This window comes from Dermacentor andersoni, chromosome 4 (assembly GCF_023375885.2).
Source record: "Dermacentor andersoni chromosome 4, qqDerAnde1_hic_scaffold, whole genome shotgun sequence".
Taxonomy (NCBI): Eukaryota; Metazoa; Arthropoda; class Arachnida; order Ixodida; family Ixodidae; genus Dermacentor; species Dermacentor andersoni.
In genome coordinates, this window is record NC_092817.1 from 159,040,711 (window position 1) to 159,060,973 (window position 20,263).

At 46.9% G+C, this 20,263-nt stretch overlaps 1 protein-coding gene across 4 annotated transcripts in view; it reads right to left on the bottom strand.

The window, feature by feature from the left end:
* Positions 1 to 372: 372 nt before the first annotated feature.
* The window catches only part of LOC126537982 (glucoside xylosyltransferase 2-like), a 51,245-nt gene continuing 31,354 nt past the window's right edge, over positions 373 to 20,263 (bottom strand). For 2 of the 4 annotated variants that reach the window (XM_055074585.2, XM_055074582.2), the window contains 4 exons: positions 18,597 to 18,722; positions 13,431 to 13,623; positions 3,622 to 3,911; positions 373 to 842 (listed from right to left, as the gene is read on the bottom strand). In XM_055074585.2, coding sequence (XP_054930560.2) covers positions 633 to 842; positions 3,622 to 3,911; positions 13,431 to 13,623; positions 18,597 to 18,722 — 819 coding nt within the window. In that variant the 3' untranslated portion in view covers positions 373 to 632. Of the gene's footprint in view, positions 843 to 3,621; positions 3,912 to 13,430; positions 13,624 to 18,596; positions 18,723 to 18,837; positions 18,893 to 20,263 lie in introns of all 4 variants that reach the window. The other 2 variants (XM_055074584.2, XM_055074583.2) reach the window with 2 other exon arrangements.

Genomic DNA, 20,263 nt, shown 5'->3' on the forward strand with positions numbered 1-20,263 from the left:
CAGAGTTGGGGCCAAGCTAAAACTTCCTCTTAAGAAGAAGCTTTAGCTGGAGCCCAAGTCCAGTGCTAGGCAGGTTTAAAGCTAAGGGCTAGCTTTGCCAATCGCCCAAATGATATCATCATGGACGAGGAGCTGACAACCCCGTGTGATCCGGCACTCTCGTAGCTGCAGACGGGTGGTTGGGCTCCGGAGGCGCCGGAGACTCCTCAGAAGGCATACAGGTTTATACTGGTGTACGCTTCACCAGAAGTATATTGCATATTAAACGCAATTAATCATTTCATTTGTTATTTGCTGACACATCTGATATCAAACTTTATCTGTAGCATCACTCTGAATGTTAATGTGGTGAGCATCGCATATCAATGAACATCCACAAAATCACTAGCCTTTATAATGCAATTTCTCCGAGCAAAACGAAATCACACCTCATAATTCACTAACGCCCGTGTTCAGCAGTGCACGTAAACATAAAAAGTGTTCTCTCTGAAGATTCAATGGAATTTTTATAGCGCGAGCGCAGCACGTAACGCTTCCTAGCATAGGCGCCCTCCTTTTTGGAACGGCCGCACCGTCAGGGAGGCGGAAGCTCGCTTCGATCCATCACGTGGTCCGATCACCTCGATCCGCTTTCACTGTCCCGGTAGCGGCGGGTGTTGAAAGCGCAAGAGGTTGCGGTCGAGTGTTATGGGCACCGACTCGTTGTCGACATGGCGGGCCACTTGCAACCATATGGGAAGTTGCCTCTTGAAGTGCATTGAGCAGTTGGACGGCATCATACTGTCGAGGCGCGCGCTCAGTGGAGCGACGAAGTCTTTCTCGAGGCTGCCGCCCAGCACATACTGAAACAGAAGAGAAGAAGCGCCGACGATGGTAAACTCGGGATGTTCTCTAACGGCTCAATGCTCATAATCATGCTGCTGTTCGCGCGCTGTATAGGTCATTTGAGTAGGCGCGAGTTTCCACAGATGTACATCATCGCCGACGTGCTTTCATTTCACAACGCCTATAGACCTTTGGTGCCGACTGTCCTGTGCGCACACAAGGCAACGCTGAGTTCGTTCCACCATCATGAAAGATAGGCGTGCTTACGTGCGATCGCAGGACGCTGTTAGGTGGCCGCGCGCGCTCTAATACACGTCTCATAGAGTTTGCTTGAGTGTTATCACACACACATAGAGCGTTCGTCGCATAACGGAATTGGCGGAATATCGTGGCAAGTTCTTGCGTCCGCATCGTGCATCGTTCACTAGTGCAAAGCGCAATCTCCGGCGAAAAGAGACATTGACCCTGTAGTAGCAGCAAATTCTTTGTAGAGTGAGTATTAGGCCACTCCGGATTCCATCGGAGCAAAAGTAGATCTACGAATAAGGGCGAGGCATACGGAGAAGCGAGGTATTGATATCTTATGTATACAAGTGCAACGATGCCACACTGTACTGCCACGCTGTGCTGTGGCAGCTACGCCGACTCGGGATTCTTGCCCCTAGCAAGGTGGCAGCGACCGGCTTCACTTTTCCAGAAATACAAGTATATAACCACCTTAGTCTATCTCTATTCTCGCGCATATCGAAACTCGTGAATCCCAACAATCTGCTGATTGGATGCGCCGACTGAAGAAGTAGTTATTCCGGGCAATCACGAATCTACTGAGCACCCGTCATCACCTTATACGGCTTGAACCGTCTCGTGCTGAACTGGTAACAGTTATTATTTTGAAGGGGGGTCGGGGGTGGGGTCGGGTTCTGTTCTGACCTAAATCCTCGTTCAATTACGATTTCGATTTCCGTTTGGTTTGGCACATTGCTTAAGATCTTTGCCGAAACTGTGGTATGTGCCAGAAAACAACATAAAAAATGCGAGGGAAATTACGAGGCCGTATTCCCGCTTTTTTATGCTGAATTCCTTTTTGTTTTATTTCTTGAAGTACGATGGACAATGGATCCCAACCGGGAAGAATGTGCATAAAAACACAATAAGAGAAGACCCAAAGCGATGCATAATATAAATGAAGATGGGTTGGATGAATTCCAGTGAATCTTTGCGCGAGGAACAAATGTTTGAATAAATAAGTCCTTGAAAATACATGCTCGATGTATGCTCGAGGTGGTTCTAGTTCAACGAACTGCAACGCGGCCAAGTATGAGTCGTGTCCCCAGAACCGTTTGTAAATGTACTGCACAGCTAATCTACGGCTTTCTTTTTTTCATTTCTGTACGCTTCTTACTTATTCCCACAGGAATAGGTTGACCTAAGCGTCACTCTCATTCTTATTATTTCAGAAAGTTAGGGGCTGGGAGGGAAAGCTCCTGTGCGGTACTGTTAGACATAAGGTCAAGGCAGAGGGTTACATTCAGTCTGGTTGCCCCGTTTGACACGAGACGAGAAAGAAGAAAGCCTTGGACCGATTCGAACGTTTAAGCAGTGTGACAGTAGAGAAAGAAGCTCTAGTTGCGCGCCAACGTTTCGGGAAGCGGCCAAGACAAGCGGGTGGATAAAAAGAAATGAGCTTGAGGCCCTTACTACGAAAAAACTCCGAATACAGACCATCATCCGTCTTCGACGTTTAGATATGCGTGCTTTTTCCTCACGGCACTCCGAAATCCACGCCTGTTTGCCGTCAGCCTCATCGCCCTTAATTCCCACGTGTCACCTAAAGCGACGCCGCTAAAAGAGCCTTGAACACCAGGACACCACACGACACGATCACACAGGATACTACGATAGCGCCTACGCAAGCAATTTTTCGGCCTGCATCGTGGACAAACGCGTGCCAAAGCTAACTACACGACCTCAGACCTCGCCCAGGACACAGCAGCCAAACTTGACCGACCGAACCTCCGGTATACTGCACTGGAAGGATGTTACTTGCAGTGCCCGTTGGTCCCCTACAACAAGATCGGTCAAAACATGCACTTGCCAACGTATACAGCGGCTGCACAAATCACTGCCACAGCGCAGATTCCCAGATCACCGCCTTTCAGATGCCCCTTACGCTGAATTCAGAACCGCTGACCACTGTTGGATAGACAGCCCCGGCCTCCCAATCTTTACGCTTAGTAGGGGTCTTTAGATCAGCTTCAAACTTAAGAAGATGGACATGTGCACGCATTTGTACTACCTCAGTGCACATTGTAGATAATGTATACAGTCGATGCACAGGCGATTCCACAGCTGTACCTGCGCTTGGCGCCATTCTAAGCTATCCGCTCTATCTTCATAATTATATACGTAAATAATACCCTGCGGGCTGCGGGAAGTGCTCATGTAGCGGCGCTACTATCCGGTGCAGCCTCAGAACACCGAAAGACGAAGCGAGCTCGAGTCCAAGAGATCATCTAGTCGTCCCCCAGAATGGGTAGCGCCATTGCAGTGGGGAACGACCAACCAATCATCGAGGAATCAGCCAAGGCGGCTACCACGCCCAAATATATTCTTAACTTGAACCTCTCTTTGGGAACGCCGTGGGCTCGCTCCGCCGCTTCAAAAGATGGGGGCGCGTTGGCCTGCAATGGCGACATGCACAAGGGCTTTGATATGATCGGCGAAGGTGGTTTCGCGGTTCCTTTTTCTGACAAAAGCAAACAGAATCAAAGTAAAAGCACACAGCTGAGCAGCCACCTGTCGCATGGAGTCACGCAGCGCCGCGAATGCCGGCACTTGCTGCGATCCACGAACAGCGGCCACCGGCCCGTCTATGCACAGCGCAGATCCGTTGCAGTGGCCCGAGTGGAAGTGCCAGCAGCAACTGAATGTCCGCAGAGCTTCGGGGCGTCCGGTGAAGAGGTTGCTTAGCATGTCCCCTCGACGCCCGGGAGCCGCAGTCTCTCGGTCGAGTTCTGTCAGGCGTTGCTCTAGACCCAACTCACGCATGCGTGTCAGGTTCATGAGCACCAGCCCCGAGGTCATACCTGCACCACAGGCAGAGACTGGAGTGTAAGCCCATCGGTGAACGCGAAAGCTTTAACTCTAGGAAGAAATGTAGGCAGAAAGTATGAATAACGAAAAAATTGCTGGCTCTGCCGTAATGGCAGAGCCAGCATGCATGAAAGCCAGTAAGCATGAAATGGAGACTAGCAAAGCAGATTGGTTGGAGATGATACTAGCCCCAATCCTAAAATGGGTGTAGCCGATGTTCGCAACGCCACATCCCACCATACCACACCGCACCACACCGTACCACGCCATACTGGTCCATATGGACGATAGTTAGAAGAAAACCGGCTGAACGCAGCACGACAGGCAGCGAAAGACGCCAGCGAGGCAGAGCGCACTGCCCAGCTAGAAAAAAAGCGCCTGGAGGAAGTGCCACGCAGCGTGGCGTCATCTCTCGAGGCGACGCAAAGTCCGCGGCGCAGAACTCATGGACCACTAGCGTTCAAAAGAGCACAGGCAACCCTGTCTCAGCGCCAAAAGATGACAATGAAATATATGGTGCCCTGTGTCTGCATTTAGAACGTCGCCATTGGAAATGACAAATAAAATTTCACCGTATTAGAAGTTACAGCTTCAGTGATACTTTGAACAAACATTAGCAAGAACTCGGAAGCACTATTTTTGTATTTGGTTTGGGCAGGAACTACGTATGTAATGCAGTCATGTACAAAGGGTTGGGGGCCAGAGACAGCATTTTCTTAAGTTTTGACGGGTTGTATTTCGTTTTGTTCTCTCAACTTGCCCTGATAACAGCCCTGGTTTTTGGCTCAAGGTCATTTGAAGGTCGCCGATAACGGGAGCTGAACGCAATTAATGCTTAAAAATATGTAGCAAATCGAACGAGTTACAATCTATCTATAGCGGAGACCCGTGCGAGTACACAAAGAGTCAAAGCACGAGTACATGCGCCGACAGACACACGCCCACACTCAAAGACGCTGCCAGGGAGCACACAAGCACAGCTGCACAGAAAATCAGAAAATAGATCGAGCCTTTTGTTAAGCGAAGTTGCTTTCTACTAGCGAGTACGATGGACGTCTTGAACACATCATGATTTCAGAGGCTGCATTCGCATACGTATGTAGCGCACTTCGAATTCATTTTATCCGCAAGAACCGTTTGCTTCCTGATTACCTTGCAGCCGCGTATAGGCGAAGGCGAGCTTTCTTATTTTTTCTGTCCCCACGGCCGCCGCTGCTGCGGTGATTATTATTATTATTATTATTATTATTATTATTGGCATCCCCTTTGAAACAACCTTGACAAACGGTCGCCTAGCCTGCTTGATTAAATCAGGTATGCTATACGTGTTTTTATCTAGCTTTTTTGTATCTTTCTTTGCACTTCAAACTCTGCCTTGTGCCGCTAGCTTTGACTGTAAGAGCTTTGACTATCTTGCTTATCTCGACTGCTGACCGGTTGACGCTTCCGTCCGTTTTAAACCCAAGAGCTTTTGGAAAATGTACGTTACCTAGGATTCTGACTGGTTGAATACGTTCGCAATCATTACGACGTGCTAAGTGGTCTCCAAATTTTTGGTGCTGCATGTGTGTCCTATGCCTCAGCTCGTTCCGAATATTTGCGCCAGTATGTTTTGTCCTTAGGCAACCAGCTTGAGCCTCAAATAGCGAGGCACTGCCCTTTGCGTTATCGTACAGATTATCCCTCTAATTTATTTCTTCTAATTGTGAATTTCCATGATCCTTTTTGTTTCCATTCTTTGGAGTCAGTTAGGTGTCTGCTTCTCACGCTTTCTTTATGATGACTCTTGGTTGTCTACTTGTGGTTTCAATTAGCTTGTACTTGACTGTCAACTTTCTTGACCTCTTCCACCATTCTTTGTTAATTAGCAGTAGATTGTTTTGGCGCCAGGGCAACTGTGGCCAAAGAGCGCCAAAGACAGATTTGGTGGTCGACTCAGGTTAATAAGCAGTACTCAGGGTGAAAGATGAGAAACAACAATGGTGCATAGGGGCTAAAATTAATTTAGACTAATGGCCATATGTATTGATTACGGGCAAAGTATGTTGCCTTTACAAATTCACGCTGCCTCAGCAGCAGTCCTTAACAGGGCAAGGAGCGCGAAGCGCCTTACATGTGAGATGAAAAAGCTCAGCCATTTCCTCGGGAATGACACAAAAGCTGAGATCCATGGAAATATGAAACTGCATGTAGGAAGCTTACATTAGCAAAAAAAATTTAAAGCTCGTTTTAGTGAAAACATTTCGTGGTGACCGAGAAAAAAGGACGGGTGTGGAAGTATTCGGTTTCTGTACAATTCTATAAAGTGACGTCTCCTTTCTCGTTCTAGCCTCTTGCACATCATTATAACATGAATGACGGACCGCCTAACACCACATTTCAAACAGTGCGGTACTGGAGAACTGTTCAACAGATGTGAATGTGTTGCATGTGTGCCTCCTATCCTAAGCCTGCACAGTGCAACCTCTTTATGTCTGTCACCTTTATCGGTAGCCTATGTTCCTATAATTGGCTATATTGTGTGCACTTTGTTTTCGCTTGCTGTATTCCATTCTTGTCATTTCCTAAGGATACTGTTTCTAATGTGGGGCCTGAGGTCCTCGCATGGTACGTTATCTATGTCAAGAAAGTCACAGTGAGCAGCTGACCCCGAAAGTCTGCCAGCTGCCACGTTGCCAGCTATGTTGCAGTGCCCTGGTCCCAGCACAGCGTTCATCTAATTTCGGTTTTACGAGCCAACATGAGGCATTTTAGAAAGGAATTGGTTACTCGATTTTTACGCTTCCTACTGATGACAACGCAGTTACCGCACTGAGATATGATGGAAGCTGGCTGTTTCTTCTCTAGGATGTGCCTTACGGCCAGGAGAATGCCACAGCATTCTGCAGTAAATATGCTTGTATGTTCGTTCGTTGTTTTAAACTCGAAGTTGAGGACCATGTGTTGCACATGCGACAGCGGAGGACTCTGAGGCATCAGTGTAATACTCTGCACACATGTATTTAGCCTCCAAGTACATAAAGTGCTGATATATTCCAAGCGGATGCTCATGTTTGCCCACCTCAAGAAATGACATATCACAGTGAACAGCGGCTATTTCCCACGTCACAACTGTGTCTTTATGGGATACTACCTGGAGATTGCAGACCGGTAAGTGCCAGGCTCTCAAGGTGTGACGCGTCTCTTATGGGATATAGTAGCGTTGCTGATGGCCACCTCGAGAACAACTGGGTGTTGGTTCTGTCCCACAGAAGTTCGCCAGATGGATGCCCCGCAAGAGAAAGAACTTTAATGGCATACATTACTCTTCTGAACTGCCTTCGTCGTTCCAGTGACCAATGGTCCACCTGAACATAGAGGCTAGCTATTGGAGTAGTTCGGAAAGCAACAGGGGCCAAACGGAGCCCAAGGTGGAACACTGTGTCGAGTGTCTTTAGAGCAGATCTTGACGCTAATCTGTACACAACCGAGCCATAATCAATACGTGACAGGACTACGCTATTCAGAAGGTTCAATAGACCGTCACAGACTGTACCCCATGACTGATGGGACATAATCTTAAGTTGAAAGCTTTCAAGCATTTCAATCGCAACTGCCCAATAAGCGCAACAAATGTAAGCTTTTTATCAACCAGAACATCTAGGAATTTGTGATCTTTTTTTAATGGCTATAATGTGCCCGTTCAGTGTGTTGCTGGGGTCTGGCCTTATGCCACGCTGTTTATTAAAAAAAATTAACAGATCGTTTTGCCACAGTTAAATTTCAAGCCATTTTCATCTGCCCAGCTTCAGAGTTTATTTACCCCCAGCTGAATTTGCCGTTCACAGATGACCAAATTGCACCATTTGAAACTGATCTGGACATAATCTACGTAAACAGAGTGAGAGATAGCTTTGTGCAACACACTGCTTAAGGTGCAACACACTGCAACACACTGCTCATGAACGTCCGCCAACTAACCCTCTTCATTGCTTTACTAACTGCTTAAGGAGTTCATTTTAACCATGGAAGATATGCAGCTGAGAACGCCACCTTGGGAGACGCCGTTATTCTGTGTCAACCGCTTCAATTGATCATTTCCTGCCGGAACCACGAAGATCCGTGTGGAGAGGTAGCTTTCTATGGCATTCAGCATATTTCCCGAGACTCCAAGAGAACGCAGAACACGGAGGATACCAAAACGCCAGGTCGTGTCATAGGCTTTCCCCATGTAAACGAATACGGAGAGACAGTGTTGTGTGCGGATGAATGTATCCCTGACATACGGCACAAATGCTACAAGCCGGTCACTTCTGAGTCCAGCTTGACTTTAGTTCAGAAGGCCGGTGAATTCATGAAAATCAACAAGGCCGCGATTTATCTTTTTTTAAAGACCTTGCACAAGCAGCTAGTCAACGCAAGGGGCCTGTAGCTGGCTGCGAGTGTAGCTTCCTTTCCTTCTTTTAGAATGGCCATGATAATAGCCTCTTTCCGGGCTTTGTGTAAGCGCCCAGAGAACCATGTACTGTTAAACAAAAAGAGGATGGTAACAAGGGTGCTTTCGTGTATGTGCTTCAGAATGTCATATGTAATCCTGTTTGGGCCTGCTACTGAGTTGCCACATGTTCCCAGATCCGCCTTTAATTTCTCCATAGCGAATAGGCTATTGTATCCTCTTGTGGATGGCCCTTTATCACGGATATCTTACCGCTCCTCAGCTAGCTTGCGTGGCATGAAGGTGTCTGTATAATGTGGCGAGCTAAAGATATAATCAAAATGTTGGCCTGTTGCATCTGCATGGTGTTCCAGTGTATTACCAGCAGTGCTTACCAGAGGCAGTACGTGAGCAGTGTTTCCTTGAAGTGCTCTAAGTCTGTTGTACACTTTATGTGTATCTCTGCAAGAATTTACAGGTAAGAGGAGTGACTTCCAGCGTTCCCGTTTGAATGCACGTCGGATATGCCTGCCATTTCCTTTAGTACGCTTATTGTACGCTTAATAAATTGTCAACTGTCACTTTCTATGACACTTCAACAAGAAGGTGACCGTATGAGAATTGGTTTCCTTGCTTCGTAGTTTTTCCCTTTAATTTTCTTAAGGGTCCTAGCAATAACAAAGACAGACAATTCAGCAACTCAGTCATTGTCTACAAGAGAGTGTACGATCAGGAAACGTGGTGATCACAGTCAGGTCGAGTTTCGTCAAAAAAGCTTTTTTAGGTGCGGCCCCTTTTGAGGGACTGACCCGATTTTTGGAAGAAGTATTCATATGATTGGGTATGCTGACGGTTCCTAGAATGTCACCTATGTTTTACCGTCTTATTCACACGAGGGTCCCCGGGCTCGCCGCCTGGGAAACAGACGAGGAGCCCGCCAGCCGGAGCTTTAGCATGGCCCTGACGGCCACCATTCATAGTTTGTACACTTCACCTCAAAACTTTTCGCCATGGTGCGGACGACAGCTTTGGTGTTGGGGTAAGAGTCCGTGGAGGCGCCAAGCACCATCACCTTGATACTCAAGGTGCCCTCGCGGGTATTCCTCCACTCTGCGTCCACGCTTTTCAAGTACAGATGCTTGTGCACTTTAGCTGCCCATTTATTTTCATCCATGTTCCTAAGTCTTTCTTCAAAACAAATCTTGCTTTGTGCTTTTTCGTCTTCAAAAGAGGCCCAACCCATGTCACCCTGCGCTGCCTCGTTTGTAGTTTTACCATGGGCTTCCAAAGACAACCGGCCTACCATTCTTTGGTTGACTTCCAAACCGGACAAGGTATCTGACTCAAAGCATAGAATGACATTTGCGACCGGTAGCGCTGGCAACATTACTCCTTTTCAGATTACGCGCACCACCTAATACTTATCGTGGCCCCACAGTGCTCTGTGTTTCATTATTGCAGCATTCCGCTTCCCCTTCATTTTCAGATTCTCTTGGAGGGTGCTTCAGTAAGCCTTTTCTCCGTTTATGTATATGCCGAGGTATTTATATTGCATGACTATGGGTATGACTTGCTGTTGAAATGACACTACGTAATCAATCGTCCCTTCATTAAAGATCATAATTCCCGATTTCTCTGTGCCAAACTTGAGGCCTAGATTTGCCGCTACGTTGCCACAAATATTCGCAAGTCTGTAAATCTCTCTTATTGTCCGCTAGTAGCACTATGTCGTCCGCATACATCACTCCAGGGAGCTTCTGTTACACCATTCGGCCATTATACGTCTAGGATAAACTAAACCCTAATTCACTGTTTTCCAGTCGTCTTTTAAGCCCTTATCCTGAACCGTAATCAACAATGAAGACACAAGACATCCTTGCTTCAGTCCTTGGTGAATGCTCGCCACTCCATTACTTTTTCGACCTTCCCATAGAACTTGTACTCGGTTCTCTCTTATATCTCGCTCAGCAGCTCCACGAAATCAGCCTCCATGCCTTCGTGCTCGAGAATATACCATAGCAATTCCTTGTCTACGTTGCAATAGGTTCCTTTAATCTCTAGAAATACTATCCATGAAGGGCTCTCCTGAGCTACTGAAATCTCTATGCACTGAGGTAGTACAAACATAATCTAAGCGTCTGCCTGGCCTGAACGCATTCTGCAGTTCCTCGAGTACACAATTTCCCCCCCCCCCCAACTTCGACAGTTCCCATTCTATGTCTTGCATTGCTATTCTACATATCACCGACGTTACTGTAACCGACCTGTACGAGTTTGCTTTATGCTTATCACCTTTGCCTTTGTAGATGAGGTTCATCTTGCTTTCAGCCATTCGACTAACAATTTCTTAATTCCAATCGCTTGGTCTATGGTGTTAGTAAGCAGTGATTTGCTCTTTTGACAGAGGCTTTTGATTAGCTGCATTGTTATTTCATCTGGCATGATGTCGTGCTATTAGGAACATTTTCTTCTTTTTCCAATAAAAGATTTCTATGCTAAATGTTTATCTCTCAGCCTTCTCTGTTGCTGTTGGATCTGTTTGAATCTGAACGACTTGTCCATTTGTGCCGAAGTTAACCCTAATAGTGTCTGTGATGATGTACCGCAGCGCGTCGTCTTCTTCATAGACGTTACCATCTTCATCCCTTATAGCCGTTCGCGATTTTTTAGTTGGAGCTTCGAGTGCGTGCATATGGTTCCAGAATCTTTTTCGGGCGCCTTTGTCTCCTTTGAGAATGTTATGAACCTAACGTTCACTTGCGGACATATTTTCTTGCACGAGCTCACTAGCCATCTTATTCTTGGTATTCAATCTAAGGGTTCCATCTAAGGAGCACCTCTTCTTCGTATAATCCCAACTCGTATAACCCCAACTCGATTGGCTTCTCGATAGTTCCTAGACGCCTGCTAACGCTCTTCCATAGCTTGCTTTATTTTCTTGTTTCACCACTTACGTGGTTTCCTCTTTCCAATCCAACAATTCTTTTGCCGTGCCTTATTTCATACTGCATAACATCTAACAGTTCCTTATAATCCCAGAGTTCTGTAGGAAAAGCCTCAAATTTTTTACCGGTGTTTTTTTTTTTGGCAATATGTGCTATATTCTCTTGATTTTTAGAAATTATGAGGCTATTGGTTCGTGTTTCGCGTTAGTATCTCTCTCAAACTTTAATGTTATATGTTTATGATCGCACCCAGGCTATTTTTTTTCATGCTATTCTATTCTCATTCGCTGTAGTTGTTCGTAGACCATTTCTGAGGCTAAGGCATGGTGCATACATGACTGCCTATTTTCACATTACCACGTTGCCTCTCCATGACACTTATTGTCCCTGTTAACTATGAGGTTCTCTAGAGGTTAGAGGTTCTCTAGAGGTTCTCTATGAGGTTAGCTATGAGGTTCTCTTCATCCCACAGATTCAGCACTAGAGAGCCGGTAGTCAGGATATCCGTCTAAATCATCCACGTATGCGTTAACATCCCCCACTAATATTACCATGGCCCGATTTCTTGAACTCATTATCGATTCTAATGCAACCAATCAATTGCGCATTTTTGTCTCTGCTATCACTGACTGTCCATAGGTAGGCCACTTCTAGCCACGTCTTTTTGCCTTGCCATGTGCTTATAATTCATAAATCATCCTTACATATCTCTTTTACCCTTTGCCCCTTCAGACCTCACCTAATTAGCACGCCTACGCCTCCGCCTTTCCTTGGCCCTGTCATTCTGTTGCACCCTTCCTATACTATATATATATATATATAGCAGCGGCCGAAATGGACAGTTCACTAGGTGGACTCTTACAGAATAGCCCCTACCAGGTGTTGCTAGTAACTTGCTACACTTTTGCGAAAATGCGCCCCGTCACGCACAAGAGCGCCTTCGCGCTTTTTCGCCTGGAGGGGCGCCATCTGGTGGTGCTGCAAGAACCCGGTGGCGCGCGGGGCTCGCGTGCTACGCTGTGATTGGTTGGCCAATTCGGCAAGGGAAAAGGCAGGCCGCATCTCCCACGGTCTCGAAACCCGGCGAGGTTCGCAAAGAAAAGCTTCGCTTAAAAAAAAAACGATTATAAAAAAAAGCGCTTTCGTTACTCCACTGTGAGCAAGTCTCGTCAGCATGTGTGCCGTGTGTTTTGATTGGCCTCTTGGTATTCCAAGACGCGCGAAGACTTGCTTTTCTTTTTGTCGTGTCGAGCAGGGTGATAAAGATGAACGTGCACGAAGTGAAGACTGTCGAGAAGGCGGTGGTGGCGGCAACAACGGCAACAACAACAACAATAACTCGTATTCATTTTTGTGTTGTAGTCAACCTAGGCACAATTTTCACTTTGTTTAGCATTCCGAACATAGCTTAGAGTAATATAATTAACCCACTCTTTACAAAGGTTCGGTGCACTTGACTGCAATAACGTGCCAAATGCAATGGTTCGATGACGCCAAATAGGAGTAGATTTCATATTTCGTCCACGTCGGTTCTTACTTCAAGCGTTTCTTTTCTGAGAAACCGCTATTTTGTGCATTGATGCACAAGAGTAGCTGCAACACCAATGCACATCGTTGGACACTTTGAAAATGCATTGGCGTTCGAGTTACTTTTTCAAGAAAGCGCTGTTTTATGCACTGAAGAACGAAAGTAACTGGAACACCAATGCATTTCGACGGACACATTGAAAAAAATTAATATCTCGGAACTGGTGCTGTCCGAGGATTCGTTCCGAGCGGATACGCCATGCGAACTCAGCGGATGCAGTTCGTAGATCGAAATATGTGGTCTAAAGTAAATAATTAAGAAACTTAATTAGTGTAATTATGGTAATTATTTAATTGAACATTTGGCTTCTCGTAAAAGTAATGGTCGATTAATCGGGCGTTTAGATCGAGCGTTATAATTGTGCTATATGCCATAAGCAACCTTGAAAAAATTTGGTGCAGCTAAAGGAAAAAAAACCACCCTATATATTAGACAGGACTGGACGCAAGACCACCCACGTATGATTCAACACACTGAGCACATTAATCAATATAAATAACATGCAGTTGGCTTCTTGATTCACTAGCTTGTGATGGCTCCGCTGCGGCAGTTAACGTATGCTCACCGAAAGGCAGCGGCGGTGGTTCCTGCCTCATGAACTGGTACCAAATGCGGACAGCGCTCTCCGTTTCTGGCGCCATGGCGGTCAAGTGGAGTCCGTCCATGGCGGCCAGTATCTTCCACAGGTTCTCGACCGGGTGAAGGAACACCATTTCGGCGTTCGCGTAGATGACCGCACCCTCTTGCGGAAGTGCGCTCTGTGAAGGTGCGATTCCGAGACGAAGAATCTACGTTATGCTTAGTGCACTACTTGTAAATTTTACGAAAGAGCTCGCTATGCACATTGTCATATTGGTCATATTCGTTTCTGTCCTACGCAAAGCAAGCAGATAAATTGTTCTGTAACGCCCGCTGCAGTGTACCAATCGTTATGGCTAGGGAGGTGGCGGGTTAAGATTCACGGCGGCTGCAATTCGACGGGACCAAATGCGAAGATCACTCGTGTGCTGTAGGATTTCGTTACAAGTTAAAAAATCCAACCTATCTAGCCTTCTGCATCATGATGCCGTCGTGGTTGTTTCTTCAACTAGCCATATATAACAATAGGCTACCTTGCCAAACTGCCACAGATTCTAATGGGGATGCTGACAAGTAAGCTGCCCTGATTTTGATTGCAGCGCTTTGGTCATGTCGGGATTGGCAATGGAAATTTTGGTCAGAATAGCACGACGTCATAAACATAGCGCACACGCCACCTGTCTAGGAGGTTTCGATTGAACCTATTGAAATGCGGCCATCTAACTGTTATAAATCGAACATTTGACTGCGTGCTGAACAGGAAGACTTCATACCACCGTATGAATTATCATATGATCCTCGATTCGAAGCTCTTCTTCCACTTCATCGAGTTGAGCGCAGTGCCGCCTCTCGAGTGAAGAAGACACTAGCCTTGGCATGAACTTCTGTGGAGTATCAATAAAGCGCAGTGACCACTTCTGTCGAGGGGTGGCGCTGCCATCCACTTTCTTGAAAGGATTCGCCTTGTGAGACCCGTATGTAACGTGCACCTTCCAGAAGTGCTTGGATTTAAAGTGGACGGAAGCATCAACCAGTCTGTCAGGAGTTGAGATAAGCAAAATATGTTTAGAGCAATGGGGAAAAAAAACAAGGAAGAGACTGAGCGACCGGATCTGTTACAGGCATAAGCAGAGGTACAAGGTAGATAGAGAAGCTCAAAGGAAGAGAAAAAAGACTTAGGATATGTATACAAAAATGCTAAAATGAAGAGCATGTATAGCATATATGGAGCCTATAACGCAAATATATTCGAATGTATTTTTATTCCAATCTCCTGGCGTCACATTTACGTAACCACCGACGCAAGCATCTGGCGTTAACCCGCAGCGTTTTCTGTACAGCCCAATGGCACGCTCTACTTGCTTATGGGAGGTCACTTTCGTTTGATTCTAAAGCGGACAGCGTTGCCTACATTGAGCGGTTTTTATGCGAAGCATATTAACGTAGGTTTCGGGCCTTCGCGCGACGCCCGGCAGTGGCCACCATTGACCCTGAAGTGGGGTCACGTGACATGACGTCACGTGATGACGTCACACCGGCTGCAGATGGGGCCTCATATCGCGCCGTCGGTCGCCTCCCGGCGGTGGCCACCATTGACCCTGAAGTGAGATCACATGATGTGACGTCACGTGATGACGTCACACCGGCTGCAGATGGGGCCTCATATCGCGCCGTCGGACGTCGCCCGGCGGAGGCCTCCACGCTTCGGTTCGCGCCATCGCGCGCGACGCGGCGGCGGCGCCACCATCACTGCATCACGTGATATGTGACGTCACGCGAGGGATGAAGCGGCGCGCGCCTGCCGTCGCGTCAGTCTCTGTGCCCGCAACCGCGCCAGCGTCTTTGCGCCGGGCGTGTATGCGGTCAACATGCCTCCAAACGCTAAGGACGTTAATAATAGGAATGCAAAACGAAGGCTGCAGCGTGCTACGGAAACCGATGAAGAACGCGAATAACGATTAACCTAAAACCACGTCTCCGTTACTTAGCCCCATCCACACTGAGGCAGCTGCTTAACATGCTTCGCATCCACTGGGCTTAACCTTGATAAGCCTCCAAGTTTTTTCTTATCAACTTGGCTGACAAGAGACGAGGAGAACGCTGAAGTGAAGAGGGCTTCGGGTAGCGCAAGCACAGTCAAAGCAGACAGCCGGATGAGGGGGCAGATGCCGGCGTCTGCGATTGGCCCACGCCCATTAGCTTGCGGTGAGTGGTCGAAAATCGCGGTGGCGTTCAACGGAACGGCAAAATTGCCGCAGAAATGGATTCTAGGTGAAGAAGAGTTGGCAGAGCATTGCCATATATGTTCCGAAAGGTCGCTGCTTGCTTGCTTGCTTGTTGCTTGCTTGCTTGTTGTTGTTGTTGTTGTTCACAAATAAATTTGCTCCCCTGCAGCTCCGACTAGCAAGTACCAGAACAATCGGCGGGCAGCGCGCCATCTTTTATGAATTTCGAAACGGGGCGGTCTCCGGCAACTCAGAAAAAAATCAGCCTTGTTCCGCTCGTTATTCCACCTGTAATGCGTAAACGTCACTTTGACATGGTGAGTTGGCGCAGTTGTTTGACGCCGCGCAATAGCTAGTCGAAGTCGGTGCAGCCCGAAAACTTTTTAACCGATAGCAGAGGAATAACGGCGAAAAAGGCGTCGAATCAAAAAATTATTTTTCTTTTGTTCACACTAATCATACCTAATCAGTGTTAGCGCGTCATATCACATAAGGAGTTTTTGCGGTTTTCGTTACGCCGCGTGACAAATAGGCAAAGTGGAGTTGGCCCAAACATTTCCTTTTGCCTATCGTGGAGGGCTAATTGAAGAATTCGAACAGAAACACTTTTAAATACAGCTGAACGTTACAGCGCCCCAGATTAACTCACGAAGGCTAGGTGACTATTTGTGACCACTACGTTTCAAAGGGGATGCCAATAAATCATCATCAATATATCGAATCGAACTAGGAGGCTGATTGGAGGAACGTTCCGAAATACGAGGCTTAGTCCTGAAGTTGCAACGGCGGGATGCCATTATGGCAGCTTTACGCCCAAGCTCTTATATCGCCTAAGATCGAGACTACTTCCAACCTGGTTAGGTAGGTCGAGCATACTTTCTAATCTAGTCAGGTACGTACAAAATCACATCGTCAAAAATGTTCGGATGAAAAGAAATATTGGGAACTGCCTAACTGTGCATTATGCTTTATGGACATAGATGACGCGCAACAGAAAAAGCGAAGTTTACAAAAAGGCCATGTGATTTATTGTCGCTTGCTACAGAACTGTAGAAACTACGCCGGCCGACAAACCATTTTACCTTTTGGTGCATAATATAATCATACGCAAGTTTATTAAATTCATTAGACAGGCAGCGGTGCATTAACGCCGACGTACATTTCCTTACGGCCGGCTGAAGTCATTCGAAACCAGCGCGAACGAAGAAAGTCTGAACTGAGTGCATAGCATGTCGTCAATACCACAAAAAAAGGTCAACGCCAGCAGTTCGTGGGCACTTGTACACAACTGTATAGGATCAGCGACGACTCAACAGAGGCGAAGACGACAACATGCGCCCGACAGGACGATGAGGGCAACGGCATTATGAGAACAATAACACATTGACGATGTTGACGATAACTACGACGACACTACGACAGTATAACGACGACGGCCCCGCGGTGACAAGCTGTGTTGTAGTGGGACACACGTAGCAAACTCGGTTTCCAGCTAGTAAATGCTGGCACCGTAGAGGTTTGCATGTACTTACATATGCATCTGCATCCTATGCTATAATTAAACGGCGTATCAGTCGCGGGCCACGACGTACGCAGACGCTAACGAGATGGGCGCATACGAACGGATCGAGTAAGACTTGTCAAGGATAAAATAGGGCACTACACAGGGCAAATAGCAATACCAAAGAACATGAGCGAAAGCTTGAAAGTGAACAAGCTTCGAGAAAGCCTCACTTTGTCAGTCACGCATGCGCACATGCAGTCCTCTTGCACAGATTTATGTTACGGTCACACAGTAAAGGTCGCTGTTGCAGCCATATCACAGCCCGTATTGAAAACGTGCTCTTAATTCTTTGCATGAGCAGATTTTCGCCAATCCTGATGCCGGGCATACTATAAGCAAAGGGTACCGGCTAATTAATTGTCAAGGGCACTTAGGGACGAAAAGTGTTGTGAATTCAGCTTCCGGGGCCAAATTCACAAACATTTTCTTTCGAAGTTGTTTTCTGCCTTTGAATGACCGCCTTGGCTATTAATAGATCCAGCGCCAGAATTGACCGAAATTTTATCTTGCTAACAATTCTAGTGTAAGAGATATTTGTTGATACGGGCCTAAGTTTAATTATTTTCTTCATGCTTAAATGTACCAACTGGAGATAGTGCACCTCAACGCTGTAGATGTAGATTTAGTACACTGAACAAAGATTTTGAGAAGTATCGTCCATCAAGGCCACAATGCCATACGGCTTAAAAGCGAGTGCGTTTGAAACATTCAAATACAAGTTGCATGATATTTTATTCGTAACGCTATGCGAGTACAGAGCAAACACGACTAAAGCAAGAAAATACGACGAAGCAGGTACGACCTCGCTCTACTCTTAGTGAAGTTGTCCAGTTCATCAACTGCAGAGGCCACAACGCTAATACTTCAAGGACTAGGACCAAGGCGTCTCGCACCCTCTGTGTAACCACTCTGTGCTCTTTCCTATTTTTGTCGCAGTGGCAGGGAAAGGAGACTCAAATAAAAAAAAAGGTTAACGTTACTTGGGTGACAGGCTAATGCATGACGAGCTCGCCAGTGCTCTTGTCTCGGAGACCATAGAGGCTCAAAGGTACGCACAATTTGCTGTCTCAGCTCTCTGGTAAGTTAGATTTCGCTTACCTTCTTTTCGGTAAAATCCGAATTACAAGGAGAAAAAGTTCGCATACTTTTGTCCATTTCAATCTAAAGCGATGAACCCTTTCTATACGGCAGAAGCGAAGCCATCAGCAGTCGGCGTACTTTCTAGCTGCTCTGACTTCCGAGGGCTGAGAGAGCCTAACGCTGCTCAGTGTTGGCGATCTGGCGAGTACCGGCGTATTCAGCAAGACGCAGCCACTGAAATAACGCGCTGTCCTCTGAGTAAAGCTTTGGAGAGTAAACGCACCGCAAGGAACAGTTCCTGCGCGGCGCACGGTCCAAGCGTGTTCGCCAAGTTGTACGTGTCCGGGAGCCGTAGAGGATGGATGTCGACGCGAACACGCTTTGTGATCTCTTCTGGCCACGAACCAACCTGCATAACCACGAGCGGCTGAAGGTTACATTGTTTTAGCAAGCATGCGGACACTCGAGACTTGCTTTATTAAAGGAATTGTGCTTTTGATGACGTAATGAAGGTTTTTAGGCACCATTTGTTTGATCACTGCGTAGTCCCGTAGAAGACAAGACCATCAGCTGGAAGACCTGTAGAGGTGGTGAATAGGATCAGTAGCGCTGTCCTTCGCGTGAGCTATTCGAAAAGAGAGCAGCAGCACTCAGCAGCAGCGACAGTCAGGAAATTCCGCGAGGATACGCAAAGAAAGCTTAGCGTCAAAACAGCGCTTGTATTTAGGCTCCCAAGGTCTCCGGATACGCGGGCTACACGCAATTCTTTCACTGGGCCGCAGCAACCTCAGAAGCAGCTTTGGATAGATAGCGTTATTTGACGCCTCTGCTGCTTGTACTGTTGGGGCAGACGGCGTGTGTGCGTATATATAATCAACGCCGCCTATATATTACAAGACCTATGCACTCTGCTTTATGACGTCACGCTACTAGGCCCGAAATTCCCATTGACAAGCCCCGCGTAACGAAAACGGTGCCGTTACAATGAGCGCGACTTACTCGGGAAGACTTGTTGTTGGGCTAGTTGGTGTTTACTTCACGACACATCGTAGCGTGAAGCACAATGCCAAAGAATACACACAGGCACACGTCACAGGCGTATTCTCATCACATTCTATGGCAGCTGGACCAGACAGCCTGACTTTACGGATCGGACTGCACAAGCCTAGTGCTATCTACGTGGCGTTAGCATAATTAAGGGACATGTACTAGGCCTCGTTAAGGTCTCATATACGAGATGTGCAAGGTGGGCGAAATACGGGCTATAATCACCGCAGCAGAGTCAGAAACTGCTCTTAATGACTGTTAGTTCAGTTATTAGACGTCTCGGCACTCGTAATGCGACTGAAGACGGCGTACGCGCGCGTCTGTAGTTAAAGAACAGATACTATGTCCCCTGTAAAGCTGCAGCGAAGCAAACTTAACATAACCGGCCAATTTGCAACGTATATCGGACCTTTGTTTCACACGCACACCTGCATACAAATGGCTTCGATTAGAATCTGACTTCTGCTAGCTACCTAGCGCATAATGTCGATAATGATGCGGCTGTGGTGCATAACGTGGATCCTTTTTTTTTCTTCACGCGGTGGGGTTGGGGCAGTTTCTCAGGAGATTTATGGATGTTTCTTCCAACAGGGAGGATTGGTCTGAATTTGGGAGAGTTTCTCGAAGAAATCGGGAGAGTTGGAAGGTATGTTGTTGCCTGCGAGATCCGTCGTACCAACAAGCTACCCTCTCGTGTGGGGAAAGCGACGTCCGAGAAGCTCGAGCGATACGCCAAGCCTTGCCGTCACATTCAAAGCTTCCCTTTCGGGTGGCACTGTTTTGCCTCGAACACTGAAGCACTAAGCCTCCTGACCTATCAAACACTTATTAAAGCATTTAGTTTTCCTTGTGAAGTAACCGCGATTTCTTGTGAGTAAACCGTTTTCGCGGACCGATCCAGTA